Source organism: Melopsittacus undulatus, chromosome 1 (genome assembly GCF_012275295.1).
Source record: "Melopsittacus undulatus isolate bMelUnd1 chromosome 1, bMelUnd1.mat.Z, whole genome shotgun sequence".
Taxonomy (NCBI): Eukaryota; Metazoa; Chordata; class Aves; order Psittaciformes; family Psittaculidae; genus Melopsittacus; species Melopsittacus undulatus.
This window is the reverse complement of record NC_047527.1, coordinates 101,913,313-101,933,804: the sequence shown is the minus strand read 5'-3', so window position 1 is coordinate 101,933,804 and position 20,492 is coordinate 101,913,313. Positions and strand designations below refer to the sequence as shown.

General features: G+C 38.4%; 1 protein-coding gene across 4 annotated transcripts in view; it reads right to left on the bottom strand.

The window, feature by feature from the left end:
- Positions 1-1,028: 1,028 nt before the first annotated feature.
- The window catches only part of CTDSPL (CTD small phosphatase like), an 83,952-nt gene continuing 64,488 nt past the window's right edge, over positions 1,029-20,492 (bottom strand). For all 4 annotated transcript variants that reach the window (XM_013129290.3, XM_031049759.2, XM_005150018.4 and 1 more), the window contains 4 exons: positions 18,414-18,470; positions 11,372-11,464; positions 9,551-9,736; positions 1,029-7,452 (listed from right to left, as the gene is read on the bottom strand). In XM_013129290.3, the coding sequence (XP_012984744.1) occupies positions 7,327-7,452; positions 9,551-9,736; positions 11,372-11,464; positions 18,414-18,470 (462 nt within the window). In that variant the 3' untranslated portion in view covers positions 1,029-7,326. The remainder of the gene's footprint in view (positions 7,453-9,550; positions 9,737-11,371; positions 11,465-18,413; positions 18,471-20,492) is intronic.

Genomic DNA, 20,492 nt, shown 5'->3' with positions numbered 1-20,492 from the left:
TAAAAATACATGCAGGTATCTACAGTTCCCAGTGTCTCAGAGGATGATATGTAGCAACCAGGTGATGAGGCAATTAGGAAAAAAAAATCCTAAAAAACATTTGTAAAATTATTTTCCTATTTAAAAACATACAAAGATACATCAGGCTTTCATCTTCTGTGGGGTAACTTGCTAGCAAGTGCTTAACTTACACCAGACTCCTTCAGCATGATATTCACACACTGCTTAATGTGTGAGGACATAACTCAAGGGACATACACCACATGGTCACCTTGAGAAAATCCAACTCAAGTAAAAGGCAGCTCCCCAAGTTCACCCCAGGTATAAATGTTATTTGACCACAGACTGGTTGTCAGTGGTTAAGCCAGGACCAGTGTCAGGTCATCCGCTCAGAACCACCACGGATGGATGTACACGCAACAGGCACAGACAGATGCCACTGCAGCCCAGAAGAAGCAGCAACATGTGTCCTGATCTGTTCTGAGCCCTAATAATCCATGCAAACCAGGGCCAGACAGATGAGGAAACCACTCTGGCTTTAGGGGGTGCCTTGAGTGCAGTATGAGGGGTGCTGCACACAAGAACGACACCAGGGTTGTACCTGGAACCCCAGCATCATGTTTTCTCCCGCTGCCTTATGCCCTCCCAGAATCCAGGATCTTGCTCCTTATCTCCAGCTAATGTACAGGCTTCAGCAGCTTTGGAGCAGCACAATCGCTTTATTGAAATCCCAGCAGGTTAACAAAAAAAAAGAACAGGAATGAAGCCACCTGCCAAATACGCTGCTAGAGGAAGGAGCCCTTTATACTTAACAGTCAAGGCTTTACTCTTCATTAAAGCTCAGCAAGTCCAGAGTTGGGACAGAAATGATATGAAATTTCTGGTATGATCCTGTGAAGTTTCTGCTTCCATCCCTGAACTCCCCTCCCTCCCCAGTATTTCCCCCCATGGAGAATACCACGTGGAGGGAGAAGGGGATTTCTAGAAGTGAACCTCAACTATATGCATTATCAGACATGAAGAGGATGAAAAAAAAATAACACAGATAGTTTATTGTCAAACTGAATCAAAGCATGGAAAAAAAAATCACAAAGCTACACCGTAAAGGAATTTGGTTTTCATCACAAAAGCTCATTAAAATGTGACAAAGAAAACCCATTGCAAAGCCGGTAACTCCAACAACCCTCAGACTCTCCAAGTGCAACATGTATTGAAGTGCTGGGTGTTCACAGGTGGTGCACATTGCATTTGTATGAACAAAACCATCATCCCTTGTGATCTAGAAGAACAGTGGTTCTCAGAGGGGGTGACAAGTTTCTGGCTCAGCGGTGACTCCTCTGTTCATCTTCAAGTAGCAACAGCCTTATCCTTGCTGGAGTCCAGCCTGAGACGATGGCCGAGGCAGAGGGGGCCAGCTGTGTTTCGTTGCTTCATCCAGCATTCTCCTGCAATTTGCATCCCAACCAAATGTGTGTCTAAAGCACTTAATTAAAAGGCAGTTACAAAATTAAGCAATGCTGGTTGCACATATAAGAGTGGCAGAGGCACAATTACAGCACAGGTTCCACCAAGGTCTGGAGGATACGGCTAAGCTGACACAGCCACCACCTCAAAAATTCAGTTTGCTGCAGACTTTAGCAATGACCAATCTAACCTTTTTCATTTGCTGTTTGGGAAGGTGTGTAACTGCAGATGCAGACCTGCTTTACTGACTAAAATTGATCTCTGTGAAGTCCAAGATGTTAGTGTATGCTCTGTGCTTCAGCAACACTGATTAACACGGCATCGGGCAAACACATGACAACCTGCTCCTCAGCAGAGCTCCCTTTGGAATCACACTTGATGAGGCTTTAAACAAAACACTCCTTGGAACTTTTCCAAGTTTGAGTTTGCCAACCTGTCCCAACCAATATATTACCCAAAGATCATTTATTTTCCAGTAGCTCCAGCAGAACCAACCAAGGAGCCCTGGTCTCCTGCCAGCATAGCTGAGTTAGTAGGAAGTCTGGATCACAGAAGTCGCTTGCCAAGAAAACTGCTGGAGACTGCAGGATCCCCTGGAGCTGCAGCCCACCTGGAAGAGCCCTATCCCATCTTGCAGGGAATTAGAGCAGTTGGCTTTCCTTTTGAGTCAGAACACAATAAAAAGGAAGGGGGAAAAGTACTGGAAGGCATAAACGTGTACAGAGCATTTTGAATTCTGCAGACACTTCGTTTCCATTAGTCACAACAACAGTATCTTTCTCACCACTATAAATGAGCTGTTTTATGAATTTTGAATACTTGTTTACTGAGTGAAAGAAAGGCATCTTTATCCTAAGTAGCAGCTAAGGAGATTGGTAAAACCAAGTAACACTAATCAAAAAAATACAACTAAAAATAATCAGAGAATCCAACCCACCAGTACAATAAAGGCAGTCTAGGTAATTCTGAATGATCACAGGAATAATTAACTACTATTTTTAATTGCAACTAATGTGCTATCTTGATCCAGCTGCTTATTCTAACGGCCTGAGGTTTACTGCTCATAAAGCATTAAGAATACGTGCCTTTTCCTAGAAAGGAAGGCTCTGCCTAAGTCTTACTGTGTCAGATAGAAAGTCCCAAAATAGACTTTCCAACCAAATAAAGTGTTTTATTCAGATATTCACTTGGGTATGGCACTGATGTTAAGAACAGCTATTCAAGAAGCTGAAGTAAGCCCTTCAAAAGAAGTCACACAGCTTTGAGACTTGAACAAATTATTCTATGATCTCATTCAAGAGATGCAAATAGCTGGAACGTGTGCAAGAGTCACCACCAATTTATTTAGCTGAGTTCATCAGTAGTTCACCAGCTCTGTTTGCACAAGCAGGTGCCAGGACATTCAACAAGCAGTCATATATATGACTTAAAAAGAGGAGAAGGGGAGGAGAGTGGAAGAGAAATGGATGATTTTACTATCTAACGTGGATGTGCATTGGGAGGAATAAAGTTCCTCTCAAATTAGGGCAGTGCCTATTACGGAAGGAGAAGTGCAGAAACTCTTTTTCCCAGAGAAGTATTACATGCACAAGTAACTATATTGTTAAATGTTTTTATTTGTGACAGTAAGGAAACCATTCAATACCTGATTGACAACACTTCTCTTTCCTGAAAACACTCATAAGCTATCTGTAGTGTTTCTCAAGTATTGCTGGATTGTTCATTGCATTAAAGTGTAAACAGCTCCATTACTAAGAAAAAAAAGGAAAAAAAAGAAAAAAAAGTGAAAAAAGAGAAAAAAAAGAAACATTTCCATTGCTTACTCCTCTGTTAAGAAGTTCCCAATAAAGCATTAACAAGAATGAAGAGAAAAAAAGAAGTCAGCTGGGTTTTTACAATATAATGTGAAACAGAAAACTAACAGCTGGTTTTGCATAGTTAGCCCAGAGATTTTTTAAGCAATTGCTCCACGCAAGTCTCACCTGCCCTCCTCACCCCACAAAGGCATAACAACCTCACAGCACCTTGGAAATCAGAGGCACAAACTTGGTTTTGTTTTACAAATAGGGCTGTGCGGTACTGTGTTTTATTAGTTTAAAAAGAATCTGTAAAACATAGGATTATGTGTTTGCAAATTATATAGCTACAGATTTTTTTTTACACTGAAATTTCAAAAGCTGCAACATCTGTACACACCACTGTCATTTAGATACTTTATTGTCCCCAACCAGTCTAATCAAAATCATGCTGTGATAAAGTGATTGCATACACTGATACCAAATGTCTTCAGGTGTTGAGTTTCTTCCATGTATAGCTTTGCTGTTCAAAGAAAAGATTGAAGGGCAAAACAAAGAGACGAATTACTCTTCCAAAGCTACCTAAATGAACACAGCAACATTGTACATTTGCTACGATCCTCCATCCAAAACCTGCCACGCTTCCTGGTGGTTAATAAGTATTCTGCGCACAGCCCTAGTTTACGAATGGCAATTTAATCATAACACTTCAGTTGAATTTCAAGAATCTAAGGCATTCTGCCTTGCAGTTTAAGTTAAAAATACCTATACAGGCAAAAAACCTTTTTAAACCCAACATAAAAAGGACAACAGAACTTCAGGCCAGGCAGCGTTGTTTCTTTAGCTGAACAGAATGACCAACTGGAAAAGACATCTTAATACTTCTATAATATCCAGAAACAGAATTGAAACCCAGGGTTTATAACAGCCCTGGTGACCTGCATGCATTAACTGCACTTCAAAATATGCAAGAGCTTTAGGAAACAAGTATTTTTTTCCTATTTAAAATACAATCAAATACCCGTATTGCAAATTTTACAAACATTCCACTTGTTTTCTGACTTTATGGACAGAACTATATTGCTTTGTTAAAATCTAGAAACTCTAACTATATAGCGTATGTATAGTCACGCAAACTTAACACTTGAAATTTCAAGTACAATGATAGTGTCAAAATAAACCACTATGACAGTTTGATCCCTTTGGCCAAATTTGATTACCCAGGGAAGTCCAAACCTGACTGCAGAGCACTCCAAGTTCTACTTCAATGGGAGTGAGTTAAAACACCAGTATTTTTCATCAGAAGTTATAGAAAATACTCTTAAAATACTAGCAGAGATCAAAACTGTTGCTAAGTTTCTTCCTTTACATTGTCACCAAATGTCATTTTAAGTTAAAATAAATTTGTTTTTTGAAATTTGATGATTTCAAGAGCCCAAACAAACATTACTGAACAAGTAGAGAACACCATCAGAACCGTTCCTACAGAAGCTGGTGCAGAAGTTCAGTTGCCCATTATATGTGGATTTTAAAACAATACAAGACACTTTAATAATCAACATTCATTCACAGACTTAAGGCAACTGGTTCATGAAATCGCTGCTTTCATAAATGCAAACTAATGACATGGTTTGTCTCACATACAACAGGTCACAACCGTTACATGGTAATGTCTCGATGGAGTTATTTATTGTCTAATCGGAAGATTGTTTGGTCTAATGCTAGCGAGAAATCTTTGACTTTTTTCAGCCATTCCTATCATACCTGCACAACTAACTACAACCTGAATACTTCCCTGCAAACTGTATTTGAAGCCTAGAAGCTACAAACACAGTTGAAAATACTGCTCAGAGAACAACTTTTTGGCAGCTTAAGAGTTTCATTACTCTGAAGTCAAATACAAAATTAAACAATCTTAAACTGAAAGTAAACGTTAATGGACTAACCAGAATCCATACGTCCTTGTTTTTTTCCTCTTTTTCATTTTTTATCAATGTACTTTTCTTTTTTAATGTGACAATGTTGTCTTTTGTTGTGGCACAGAACTATACAGTACTAAGGTAACGCCAACTGGTAAGAAAACAAAATGGTGATGCCGTACAGACTCATGAGCGTCACGGGACTGCCTCCAACATCCCTCGCTACCAGACACAGTGAGCAGCTGGTGCACAGCTGCCCTGCAAGGGGCCAAAGTCATCTTTCAGTTTTATACTGCACCTATGACAACCTACTCACTGCCTGTGTAGGCTGGCCTGCCCTTCTATGAAGGAATTTGTTAAGCTGCTTCACCAATGTTTCAGACAAGGATGATAATTCCATCGCAAAAATGTTTTTACAAGTCGTCAAGACGTTTTGAGAAAAATAGAAAGGGCAAAGGGGATCTACTGTTCAGTATTTAGCACATGGCTAATTAGAAGCACCGATTACACCACTTAGTTTTCTCAGACAACAGCCAAACATAGCTGTAATTTTTATGTTTGTAGATTTCTGGTGCGTACAGTAATTAAAAGGTGACACTGGTAAATGGGATAAAAAAAGGCACGCCTTGTTCTTCAAAGGCATAAAGTATTTGAAGGTTATGCTTCTGAAAGGGATCTGTGACACTACAGAAGATGCTAAGCAGGTTCTCAGGTTCAGAGATGAGATTTACTCAACCCCAAAGCCAGAGGACCGATTTTAGTCTAGGTTAGCAACTTCTGCCCTTTTAGCAAGACTCAATAAAGCTACTGATCTGCACCATACACCTTGGGGAAGAAGAATATGAATCAGAGATGTGGGAAAAATACTTTTTGCAATTTTATATACCAAAGAAAGGAGAGGGCTTCGTCCCAACTGAAAAAAAAAATAATTGAAAAAAAATCTTTTACAGGTCACCTTTAACCGAATTTTCTGGTATATTAGATACCATAGGATTAATACATTGGGGTGGGTTATGAAGCCTGTATTTTATTTATTGCCCAAGTCTGCAGCTTACAGAAAATGTTTCATAGCACAGGCACAGTGGCAAAAACAGTTTAACAGCCGATGGTCAACTCCATTTGGTGAGTATACAGTAGCAGCAATTAAAAGAAAAAAGTACTCTAAACAGCTCAATACAGATCCAGCTTACCCAGATTTTTTTGTGTTTTTTTAAAGAAAAGAATCTTAAAACTAATAAATAGATCTCCTCCCCATTCTCCCAAGATAATGGTTTTCCAAAAAACAAGAGGCATGGCAGTTGTGCGTAAGCAGAGACAATTGAATTTCATGTCTAGAATAAAAGGTGCTTTAGATCTATTAGCCACCTTATTTTCTCAATTCCATTCTTCCCTAATACTCAAACAACTGCAGATATGTTCAAAACTGTGCCCAAATTCATCAGTGAAACCACCATGTAATTAACCAAAATCACCCCTCCCACAAACGCTGAAACCTTCTGAACATGACAAAATGTAAAACACCTTAATGTCATTGTGGAGACAGGAACCCAGCATCTTTGTTTCAACATTTCCTTTGTTATATATTACAGTGCTCTATAAAATTTTTCCTTTTTCCTTTTAAAGCATTTAGACAATACAAGACTAAAAGATGTCTGGAAATACGTCTTATACAAAAATGAATTTTTATCTTAAAATAACATTCAAAAAGGCACTTCATTCTGTAAGAAAAAATTCAGAGTCAGGTCAACTGCTCTAAGCAGGGGGGTAAAATTGTCTGCATAGTGGGAGGGGAAGAAAGGGAGAGAAATTCAACTGCTGAAATACAAGCTTCTTTTTTGGCATGTTTTAAGAAAAGCTGATCCAGTAAAAGATGTCCATTTATGAAATTCATTAAAAGAGTCCCATTTAAAATAGCTTCTTTTTTTTTTTTTCCTTTAAAAAAGTAGTCTGAACACATGACCTTAGGAGTCAGGCTTCTGAAGGCTTAACAGCATCACTCATGATTGTCCTTCGTGTCCAATGTAACAGGAAGATCAAGAGTAGCACTTCTGACAGGGGTGACCTCCCCAAAGCTTCCATTTGAAAGAGCTGAAAAAGATGGAGACAGCCTCTATCTGCCAGTAGCAGAAGTCAGTCAAAGTTAAGGGCTACCTGTTGCAGAGTTTATGAAGCATACTGTAAACTTCTTCCTCTTTGCTTAGTCCTTCAAAGAAAGGAATAAGATCTAGCAGCTCTGTGTCTGTCATGTCATCAAACCAGGACTGCACAGGCACCTGAAACAAAGCAACCAGCAAATAGTAAGATGACTTCATGATGTGAAGAACACATGAGTTTTGCCTATGTAGGTGCCCTGTAATACTCACTGCCATTACAGTAAGGCAAAGTGCTGGTCATTAGCATTCAAGCCAAGCAGCAGGTTCAAGCCACAGAATTGTCTGGGGTTGGAAGGGACCTTAGAGATCATCTAGTTCTAACCCACTTGCCATGAGCACAGGACACCTTCTACCAGACCAGATTGCTTCAAGCCCCATCCAACCTGGCCTTGAACACTGCAAGGGATGGAGCAGCTGCAGCTTCTCTGGGCAACTTGGGCCAGTGCCTCATCACCCTCACAGGGATATCTGATTAGTAAGTCCACCAAATCAAACTGTAAAATACCTGACCTTCCAAATCAAACCATAAAACAATTGACATACAGCTGACCTTCTACGTGTCCAGATAATCTACATTACCCAACACTGGACAGCTAAATTTGCTCAGCAGCCTTGATATTCTGTTTATAATAAACCAGAAGGAAGATACAGGTTACGAAGCTGTACCGACACTATTTACAGGCAAGTCTTTTTTTTCCTAAGTATTATCAGTGTGAGTCACTAAACATAGGCATGCAGCAGCAACCCCTTCTGGCATGACGTTGCAGAGGAAATATTTAAACAGTGAGTGCAGAACAGTTCTTGATTAAAATATAAGACCTTGCAAGTCGGTTCAGAAAATAACACACATAATAACACTTCTTAAATATGTGGGCTGGATTTAGGGAAGGAGTTCTGTGTATCTTTACTATGGAAGTATACTGAGGTCTTTTAAAGACTATCTTGGATCTTGTTACAAGCTCTAGTTTCTGCAGAGACTCGAACACTGGTTAGCTAGCAGCACTTTTCTATACACGATTGAATCACTCTGATAAGGCCTTTAATTTCATCTCCCAGATTTCTACAGCTCATTACTTTCCTGGCACTGAATTCTGAGATGGCAAGTGATGGTCTGGATCAGGTTCTTAATTTTAAGCATGAACATAAATTACAGCTACAGCTCCTGGTTATTATAAATAACAACTTTAAGCCATGTGTGGCACCAACCAGAAAAGTGTTTTCACCTGATCACTTAAGGCACCGCAGTATTAGGATCTGATCTTAAAAACTGACTGCTGCAAGATAAATAGCTCATGTTAAAAATAAAAAAGCTATCCCAGAGCGGCAGGACCATGGTGTTCCTGATAAGAATTTCCTACATTAATTTTTACAGTTCACAGAAAAGGCAGCCCAGAAACATCAAAGAAAACACTGCACAGCCTGGTTGTTTAAAAGTCAGTAGATCTAAGGGGAGTTCCAGCTTGGTATGCTGGCAGCTACAAAACAGATGTGAGCATCTGTACTGACTGGAGCAGTGGATGGAACAAGTGCCAGACCATTCCACCACAGCTTGTGGAGCTGATATGAAACACAGTTAAAATGTGCATGGCTCCAAATTATTCTCCCTTGAAGTACTTCTGCTTGCCTTTTATCTGTATTCCTAAAACTTGATGAACTTGTTGACTAACATTTCCAATCATGAAGCAACTTATCACAAAAATACTTAAAAGAGAAGCATAACACCTCACCGGGATCTTGATTTTTTTAATTCCCCTTAGCTACGAATACAGAACTCAGATAGTAACCAGTAAAGCATTAATTATCTTGTCTAATAAAATGTTTTCTTTCACATAATGAAAAAAGAAGGAGTACCAAAAGCCATTCTTTCTGAAATTACCATTCCAAGGAACAAAAGATAATGCTGGAGGGCAGCTTCGCTTTTTAGAGCTACTTTAGTTTTTCAGGTTCTACGCTGCTTGGTATTTCTAAAAATTGACTTCAGGCCAATAGCTAAAACTGAAAGCAGACAAACAGTCACGAATATGACACACTGTCAAGATCAGTTTGCCCTAGTCCTTTACTACTTGGCAGTGAACACAGAACCTACCTGCAGTCTAAGAAAATACAGAAACTAATACATGTTAGCATTCTGAAAGACTATTTTCTGAATCAGGAAGTCTGGGCAAGGATGAGAAAGATAAAGTAATGCTTGAGTACCTCGAATAGTAAGAATACTTACTGCATTTTCAGGATGGAAGATGTAAGATGCAGGGGAATTATCTACTATAATAACTTTACTCAGCTCACGTCCCAGTCGACTCAGATCCTTCACATAATTTCCTCGGTGAAAAACACAGGATTCTCTAAAGAGCCTTGCCCTGAACACACCCCAGCGATCCAGTAAGTCAGCTACTGGGTCTGCATACTTAAAAACAGAAGTTAGAAACATGAAGTTAGCAATGTGCAGATAAGGCTAATGCACAGAACTATACAAAAGAAGGGACACAATTTCAGAGAAAACATTATTTCTTCAATTTCTTCCCTGCTCCTTGTTAATACTTACATACCTGCAAATCTGAAGCGATTAATAGAGACAGAATGCAAAAGAAGGATTGTTATCTTTCTATGGAAGGCTAACTTGCACTCTGATGCTTTCTGTGATTTATCAATTGGGTTTTGTTCTTAGAGCCACCTTATAGTTATGCTAGGAGTTACCTAGAAGTTGATGGATCCAAAGATCTTGCTTATCATTACCATAAAATCAGCCAATGCTAACAGAAAAATTATATGAAACCATTTCCAGAATCAATTCACTTCTACGTGCCTCTGAAGATAAACTGCAATGAATGCATCTCACCTTGATGTAGCTTTAGCAAATAATACCCTTGGAGCGACTCAGTCAGTAAGAATCTTAAGATCACCAAACTACGTAATAGGGCCATAAAAGATCAAAGATATTCTTAGGAAAAAGAGTTATGTACAATAGCTGGAAATTCTCATTTTATACATAAGATGATACTTTAAGTGAGGCACAGCTTCAAATCCAACACCTGATATAAACTGCCCAAAGAAAAATATCCAAATAAACTGGAACGTGAACTAACCATGTACTTGAAAATGGGAGTTATAACTTATTTGTGCAGGATAGGAGTTACCGCTTTCTTATATTTTAAACTGAGAAACAAAATTGATGTCAAAATCAGTCATCTTTCTTGACTATGAAAACTGCCAGACGTGTAACTGCAGTACGAAATTATTCCCTATTTTAGGATTTTCACAATGTGACAGAACATGGTAAACAGATTGCAGGGACGAATTCGCTGATAAGAGGGCACTAAAGCAGATCAAACAGGGTCCTGTCCCCTTCCACCATCTCTACACTAGGTTGAAGTGAAAGCTTACTGTGTTATAGTACTATTTAGAAATAAGCAATACAATTTTACAAACAAGACACCACAAATACAACACACTGCAAGAAGTGAAGAATTTAAGATGTCTACTACTGACATGTCTACCACGAAACTACCTACGAGGTACTACCGCTACTGGAGACCAGAGGGCACAAAATATTCCTGTTGATGATTCAAGCTTTGCAAAATGTCTAATTTTCTAACTCCAGATTGCAATTGCACCTTGACAGAATGAAAACATGTTCCAATTTTTAGATGCAGTGAATTTCTGAATCATTGGTTGATAATGTAGGTAGCATTAAACACAGTGTGTTTTATTTCATGCCCAGCTTTAATATAGTGCTTTACTCGCAAGCTATTTGTTCTAATTTCTCACTATAACCATGGTAACTTGTGTAAGCCTTTCATATTGGCATTATGAGCAATGCATGGAGGCTACATTATGAGACAAGCCCATATGTGATGGGGTTACCATGGAAACACTTACCCACACACTAGCAGACAAAGTACACACTGTCAGACAAAGAAGCAGAAAAGAAGGGGAAAAATTAAGATAGTACCAATTGTGGAAATAATTATCCATAGAAAACCCAACCAGAAGTCCGCTGATCAGCACCGAACGGGCTAAGAAGATGAAGAGCAGAACAAACCTTGGCTAGGCTGGCTGTGAAGAGTACACATTCAAAGAGTTCTCCCATCCTCTGAAGAAACTCATCCACATGTGGTCGTTTCAATACGTAAACCTGGAACGATAACGACTATTCAGGTCAAATGGTGCTTAAGGTAAAAGGAAAGAAAAGAGAAAATAATCAAAACAATACACTCCTATAATCCAAACGCTTGAAGAAACAAAAGTCAACATGGAAGCAGTTCAAAAGAAATGCTGAAAAGAAAAAAAAGTATTTAAGATAAAACTAGATATCCAATAATGAGAAATTTGAATGCATGGGCTGCCAAGACCCATGCTGATTATGCAATTGCAAATACTGTGCATCATCTGGAGTGATGCTTCTTGAAAAATCTCATTAAAGGCAAAGAGTGACAGTAGGGCTTCTCAAAAAACAAGGATTCAGATCTCTCAAACAAAATGAATTTGGTGCTGGTGTCTTCAGTCCTGTAGAGCTTTACAGAAGGAATAAATCAGATGAAACCTCTATGAGGAGAGGAACTGCACAATAGGGCACAGTTTTCTTCTTGTGACTAATTCTTCCTCTTTTTTTTGCTCATTCCAGGTGCCAAACACCCTATCTCACTACACAGTTACCAGCTCTGCAGAGAGGTTTCATCAAAAACCCTCACAGCACCGTGCAGAACTTCTAGCAAATGCTGCCTTCAAAACTTGGTGGCAAAGGTCTACAGCATCTTCTACTGTAACCTTGCCAGAAAGACGGCAAATACTCAGGATCTCTCCCCTCTGGAGCAGCTTGGTTTCAGCAACACTACACTGCCTTTCTGCATTGACAACCATACGGGCAGCTTTCGGCTGCCTACTGTCAACAACATGATTAATAGATTTTAGAGCCTCCTTGCCTCTCTTCTTAGAGCAAGCAGGATCATTTGTGTTCACAGAAAATACCAAGATAACTGCTGCTCAGAAAGCTTACAAATAGGTCACAATATAGCGGGGAGCTGAAGAGAGGAGCCTGCTTGAATAGTATTTATCTATGTTGTTGCAGTTGGATTAAAAGTTTGGGAGAAAACGCCAGCCGCATTTTAACTTCTCTGTTTGGCAAGTAATCCTTAATACTAGAAATTTCAAGCGGAGAAGCCTGGCACGGAACTGCCTTCAGGAAGAATTGAAGACTGATGCAATTCCAGGAATTTCTTTCTTTCACATGTAGAATTAGATTAGTTGTATGTGTTTTACTAGGTTCATATTAATAAAGAGGTAAAAACCATAAGGGATCCAGAGAAAAACCCTGAAGGAGAAAAATATGGAAATTCCAGCTTGAACTGAAGTGCAACAATAAAAGCCTTTAGCAGAAGAAGTTGCAAAATTGAAACTGAAAGCCTCATTCTGAAAGCAAAGTTTTATTAAAAGCATGTATGATAGAGCTGTACCTTCATGACGGAAGCAGAAATGTTAATTACTTTTTTACTTTATGCAGCATACAGCTCACAGCATGAAGACTTTATCTGCTTCAAGTTTATTTCTATGAAGTATTTCTGGCCCCTCAAATTCAAACAATACATTCAAACTTTGATACAGATAATTTATAACCCAAGTTTTATTTTGTATTTTTTAAACAACCGTAGCACCTAACCAATCAAATAAATGTGACATGTTATCAATTAAAGACAGTTAACAGATGTACTCCAACACCACTCTCTTTCCAGATAATTACAGCACTTTCCTGTATTTCACTAGGCATAAACCAAGTTATTTCCTCTCCTATAACAATGCAATTAATTTTTCACTTAAATCTTACTACACAAAGTTATTCTCTAGCATTTCCTTTTCAAATTACATCTTCAAGTTAAAGACACAGGTAGAAAGACAATTGCAGTCCCTCTGCATTTGGGTATCTGGGAAAGAGACTATCCTATCTGCCAGTTATAAAAGGAAAGATAGCAGGATGCAAGCTGCTCTGTAATTCTGCAGCTCCTAATGAAGTACTTAAGTCTTTAGCCTTAAATTATACCCTTATACTTATTTTCTAGGGAACAAAAGGGACACAGAGTCTTAAAAGTCAGTCTTGGATAGTAAGTGCTGGAGTTTAGTATTAATTTCCCTTCTAAAACCTTAGTGTTTATAGCCACAGCAAAAAAAGTCTCCTCTTTAACTTCTATCCCTATCTATGCCTCTGTCAGTAAAGTATTTCCACTTGGAATGTAATTACAAACTCCAAGCCAAGGATATGAACTTTGCTGCTTGCAACATAACTCACCTCCCCCATAAGGAGAGCATATAGTATATCAACCCAGCAGCTACAAACCAAGATCTCCTTTAACCACAGGCTTGCAGACAGGAGTGGGGTTATGTAGGCTTATAAATACAAATATTTGCAGGTTTTTTTCCCCCCAGAACAACAGATCTGAATACTCTGGTTATTCTCCTTTATTTTCCTTGAAGTTTTTTTGAGAAGTCCTACTTAGACCCTGGAAGTAACTGCAAGGGTACGGGTATCCTGGGCTACAAAATCTCTTTGGCTTACTTCACATAGAAAGCTTTCTTCAGCTGACAGTGCAGCTCTTTTCTCCTCTTCCTCCTCACTTGGAATTTTTTCCCCTTTACTTTGTCAGTGGCTGGACTTGAATCTCAATGCTGCATGGTTATTTGTGGCTTGGCTTTTCCCTCCGTTGCCTGATGGCTTCAGTTTAAGTCTCTAGACTAACTGGCTCCTGGCATTTTTCTGAGATTTATATACTGTCTTCAGGGTATTAAAAAAAAACCCAACTCCAGTTTTTCCTGTATTATACACTCACTAATTTCTTCCTTATCACAGTAAGGATTTAGAGGAATACAATCTTTTTTAAAAATAGATTTAAAATATACCCTGCTATTAAAATGTAGGCACAGATCAGGCATTAGGCATGTTTTCACAGGATTCTGTACTTAAGAGATGCTAATGGCAGAGCACAAGTAATTATCTTTAATTGTTTTCAAGCATTTGGTATTTCCACATACATTTTCTATACCTCAAAGCAGTCTTAACCTAAAAAGACTGTATTTGTAAAACAGAAAGAGAAACCCAGCTTGATTTTAATCAATTAATACAGACACAGAGAATTGCCTTTTGAAACCAGCTTTACAATAACAAAATCTTCAATAATGACAAATCTGCCAATGACAACTCAAGCTCCTGGACTCTCCTGTTTTGTGGGTTAGGTGATCTTCTTAACAGCGAGCTGAAATTAACACGCGTCCTTGAGCCTTGTCTTTCTGGTTCCCAGTTTTGGTTGCCTCCCAGTGCAAGTAACCAAGAATAGGCCAGATAGAATGGATACAGCCTATCCTGGATTACTTGAACCAGGCCACAGCCTTCTGTAAGGAAATCAACCAATTCTGTCCTTTACAGAAAGGAAGTTAATTATTTGAACAGTGTTTTCCCCCACCAATAAAAAACATTTTGTACATTATATTCAAAGTATACACACCAAACTTTTAACTTTCAACAACTGAAAATAAGAAATTAAAAAGAAAAACCACAAAAAAACCCAAAGTGAGCACCAAAACCTTAAAACTTAGCTTTACTCAGTAAACAAATTATGCTCAAGAATGAAATTCCAAGTAACACCAAATCAGACTCTTCCAGGCTGCCGTCTTCACTCTGTCACCAAGAGCAAGGCACAAAGGCATTGCAAGTGAATTTGGACAAAAGACAAGGGACAACCACACTCCACAAATCTCTACTCCTTAGGGATTAATGCTATATTTAACATACGGTCTCTAATCTGGGGTTGTGATTGCTCTGCACTTGTTAAATGGGAAGCATGCTGCAAAAGAGAGGCTGTGTTCTCACAGAAGTTATGTCAAGGGTACCAAACAGGTTAAATATCTTTCTCCAGCCACTGCTTTCACCCTCAATAAGTTTCCTCTAAAGAGCACTCTCAGTTGCAACGCATTTCACTGGACTTCCCACAGTTTCTCACTTACAATTTGGTTGAGCAGGGGACCAGCTCTGATTTCCTTTTATTCAGCAAACCCAAAGAGAAATGAGAGAACTGGCCAGAGGAGTGTCAGCTTGCATTAGAAATGCCCTTTTATATCTGTGCCATCATTTCCAACACAAAGCGTGGGATTCATCTCCTGTAACTTTAGCTGCCCTGCAGACGGGTAGACAGGCACAGTCTCTGCAGGCATCTGAAGCCCCATAACAGACGAGAGGTGCCACCACACATGAGTTATTTCTTTGTAAAATAAAATGACAAATAATTTCTAAAGACAAGGTAAATTAAGCTAGAGAAAGAAAGATGGGAGAGACACAAGGGGTGTTCTCAAAAGCATTTTTTTAATGTAGGGAAGCTGGTTTATCCAAGCACCCTTTAAGACAATTATTTCAATTGTCCACCTTATAGAAGAACAAGAGTTACTCTGACCTATGGATTACAAATGATATAAGGGAAAATAAGCTCCCCAGACTAAAGATAGCCCTTTGAATGCCTCTGCTGTACAACAAAAAATGGCAATATTTACCATGAACTAAAATCATTATATAAATTATTTTAGCTCATCTTCTCAGAACTTTTTCAAGCATACAGCAACTGATTTTGCTATGTTTTCTATTTCTGGTATAGAAGATCTGAAGAATCTCATACAATTTCAGATTTCTTTCTCAATGGACAATTCCAAAATGGTGTTCTGCATTAGTTTTCCATGGGGTTCTGTCTGAGGCAGAGTTCAAGTACCACAGCAGTCTATCAGGCAATGTCCTGGCTTGGTAAGATACCAGGCTTACTGTTAAAGCAAGAAGGGATACACACTATGAATAGTACACTCCCACAAAATTTCACATACCCTGTAAACAGGTGGAAGTATTTCCCAATGCCAGTGAACAACCTTTTGAGTATATAAACTGCTTAAGAAAATAGACAAGCATTATACATATGACATTCTGCCAGATAAAGATTGTTAGTGTTGGGTTTTTTATGCCCTAAAGTGAATAAAAAATTACAGGTTTCAAGTGGGATCCAGTTGTCAAAGCTCTCTGGCCTGTGTTAATGCACATCAGGCTAAGCCAGAACATCCACTTTCACCCTTCAGATTGCCACAGTTAAAAAAGCATCAAAAGATTGCTGGATGACAGCACATTACTTAGCCTGCAGAGGTACTACAAACACAGGAATCCAAAACTTCACCTATTGTGCATACCATATAAATTATCTTTATTTGAAGGATCACAAATTCCGTACAATTAACTTCATTTCTACCACCCAGATGCAACCAAGATATTTACCTATTTTGGAGATTTAGAACGTGAAAGACAAAGTGATTTAGCATTTCCTTGAAAATTACATAGGAAGTCTCCAGCAAAGCACAGTCAGAGACTAACTTCACTTGACCTTCTCCATCAAGAGCATCCTGCCTCCTCTTCACATTTAGGGTATTCACAAATCCGCTCCCTTTGACCATTTTTAATTCCTCCCCCCCCATATGCAGGCATCTTGAGAGTCTAGCTGCATTATGTTTGGGGAAGAATCTCAAAGTTTGCAGTAGGGAAGGGAAAAGCAACAGACTTTTAAAGCACTTGACTGTAAAGCCCAGTCTTTTTATTGGGTTTTGTTTCAAGATGCAAATACATAACCTTGACAAGCTGAATGATCGCAACCCTAAGCCATGCAAAATTGTTAGGAAAACTATTTAATTCCCTTTCAAAAGCATTCCAGACAGTTTTAAGAGAGAAAATGTCTGCACTACAGCACCAATCACAACTAAGGCCTACATCAAATGAGGACCGACAGTATCACAATACAAACTTCCCAAAACATCATATATGTGTTTTAAGCATTCAGCTCTGGTGAAAATTACTGGTTTAAGTACACAAGACACTGATTTTTTTTCTACATAAACCAGACACAGTGTAAAAACTGTCAAAGCAACTATAATTTTAAAACATGTTTCAGTCCACTGACAGGCATTTAGTAATTATTTTAAGAGTGACACTTACATGGGCAGCTCTCATAACAGGAAATCAAACAAAACTATAAACTATCTTTATGATGTATCAATTGTTCCAAGATCAAAATATGAACCTATTTGTTCAAGTAATTCATACAAAAACCAGTATTTTAAAAAAATATTTAAAATCTCCATTAAATCACATGCAGATTCGCAACTTAGTAACCACATTATCTGTAACCTACAACAGCCAACAGAAGACGTTTCAAACAATTCACAAGATTCATATACCAGAAAGGCTCAGCTTCACATTAACCTGTATAACCAGTCTCCAGCAAGAACTTTAATGTCTGTCTGAAGAGTAAAATGCGTGGCACTGTAATTTAGTCCATTCAAAGTTTTCAGAAATGACTACTGATTAAAAATACCAAGCCATGATACACAAAGGGGACTGATTTTTAAATTATGGGTGTTTTGCATTTACTGAAAACCATTTCACAAAGTCTCAACTGAAGTCCTTAAAGGGTAAGACAAAAATTACTCTCTTCACAATATTGTGCAGAGCTTTTAAAGATGCTGAAGTGTATAAAAAGTCCTACCAGAGGAACTTTAAATTATTTACAGGAATAAAAGGGATGGAATTTAAAGACTGACACAAAATCCTAAGAAATGTATGTTCTTCCTTAATACTTTTATAATGCTTTGTCCATATGAATTACATGAATTGTATGACTGACATTAAAGCTAATTTATGTCCCATTTCTCTGTAGGGGGAAATGAGAAAGGCAGTATTATTAGTTTTTTTCTAGGCCCAGCAATGTTTGAAAACCCATCCTTCGATCATTTCCTGTTTGAAAATGTTTTAAAACTTACAAGAGTCAAGTATTAAAGTCCTGAAAGAGATATTCTGGAAATTCGAAAAAGTTAAAATTGAGGTTTAGTAGTTAGAAACTACACACCTGATCAAACAGCGATGCTTGTCTGGATGACAGGCATTCCAGGGTACACAGCTTTTATATTTCAGAAAAGGACAAGCTATTGAATGTAAAGCAGCAAACAGAGAAAGATAATCCTCTGTGACACTGAGGACAATTCCACTACTAGAACAATGATAAAGGAACAATGGCACTCACCTGATGTATGGTTCCATCAATTTCAACAGGAACGATGAAATCAGCATTGCTAATTGGCTAGAAAGAATTACAAGGAAATAAATCAACATTAAAAACAAGATAATCAGAGACAAAACCTTGGGAGAGTAAAAGAGAAGAGTATTTAATTCTCAGGAACAAGTTAATAAGCATTACCAATTACACAGATACACTATGTGCGTGTACCCTTTACACACAAGTCAGAAGGCTTACACAGCTGTATTCACCAAGTACTGAATTTCCCTCTTGTCTCGTATTTTGAGGCATCATACAGTGTAATATACTTTACTGCTTGAATAGCCCCCACTCTACCAGCAAGTGCATTTACCAGGAAAAACATCTATTTGCATTAACTCTTCCCTCAGGTCTGTGTGGCGGATGGCAAAAAAAATCAGCTATGTGCTTCATTTATTTTACTTTGGGACTTCAATTAGTAATTAATTGAAAGTAAAGACAGTGATAAAAGTAATACCTAATGGTTATACTTGAATCAAGAACTGTAGCAAGCCTTAAGTTGTACAGTTAACTGATTCTCAAGACATGATCCCTCAAGAACATGCTATACTAATCAAAATAATCATGTAAAACTGCATTTTTAATTCAAAATGGAAGAGCAGGTCCAGTCTGTCACAGTCTTTGAATTCACTTCTCTAGCCTGTTCAGTACAACTTATTTCTTAAAACTTACTGTGAAAAACCGTTGGTCAAGTAAAATCACTTTAGAATGCAGAGAAACAAAATGACCATAAGGATTCCTATGGAAGGCAACACCTTCTCTCAGTAGCAAGGTAAGAAGGAGGATGCTTTGATTTGACATCTGCAAGTGCTGTGTCAGAGGGCAAATGAGAGGCTACACCGAATCTACTTGTCCTGACCAACCAGTATTGGCAATCACACTGCTTGAGCAGCTGGGGCTGGAAAACACCATTCTGTCAATGACCACTGCACTAGTATGATCTAAAGAATTCCCCAAACACATGCAGATACAATCTAGATTTTTTTATTTAGCTGGCATCAAGCTATTTCCAAGACATATCCTCCTTTCTGCTTCTGAAAAAGACAGAGGGTAGGCTCCCTTCTGTTATCTACATGAAGCCCCTCAGAAGATACTCTGCATCATCTCTGACAGTCACAGAACAGGTACACAAAAATGTTCTGAATCATGAAAGAAACCCAAATGAACTGTCAGAGTCAGCCACCAGTTTTCAAGTGGGTGCCAGTTCTGTGCATACTTTGAAGAGACTTGCACACACTTGAAGAATTTACGTATGCATGACTCCCTCAAGCAAGATAAACATTCTAACATTCTGTAGCAACAGAAAAAGAATAGGTCACTGCAAGTTGCTAAGGTTTTTGAAGTCCACTGATAAAAACTACAGCTATTAGTGAACTTTCTAATTGTTGAAAGTTAACAGGAGCAACACCAACCAGGTGTTGGAGAAAACCACATTCTGTTTAGACAACTTCATTTGTGCTAACAAATAAAACTTGCCCTTAGACTCTAACACTAACCAAACTAATCTCAACTACCTATTTGTTTTCCCCACTTGTACTTCAGGTACTACGTAGCTTTCTTGCTGGCACAAGCCATACGGAAGAGAGCATGGACTGGGGCTCTGGACTTCATCATGATGGGAAGACAGGAGAAAACTCTGCAGCAATTTGCTGGATAAAGGTTTCTGGGGTTGCACACGTGAAGCACGTACATGCCTACAGTGGGAACCACAGAGATAGAACGTGAAAGAAGACAATGTATTTCCCATTGAAAATCTACAGTTAGAACAGTTTCTATTTAATAAAAACCTTCAGTTTTAAATGTTCTCAGAGTTTAACAGCCACTTTTGAATATGACTACATTCCAGACTTGCATGTGGTTTAATTCATTTTATACAAAACCGTGTTTACATCTCCTTGATTCAGTAAGTTATGAATTTTGCCTCTATTAACGTTTTATGATGGGAATGATAACTACACTGTCTATCTATTCCTTTTTTACTCTTGCCAAAGCACTCCAAACTTTATTCCTTTAATATGCACTTAACATGAAAGACCAGTACCTCCT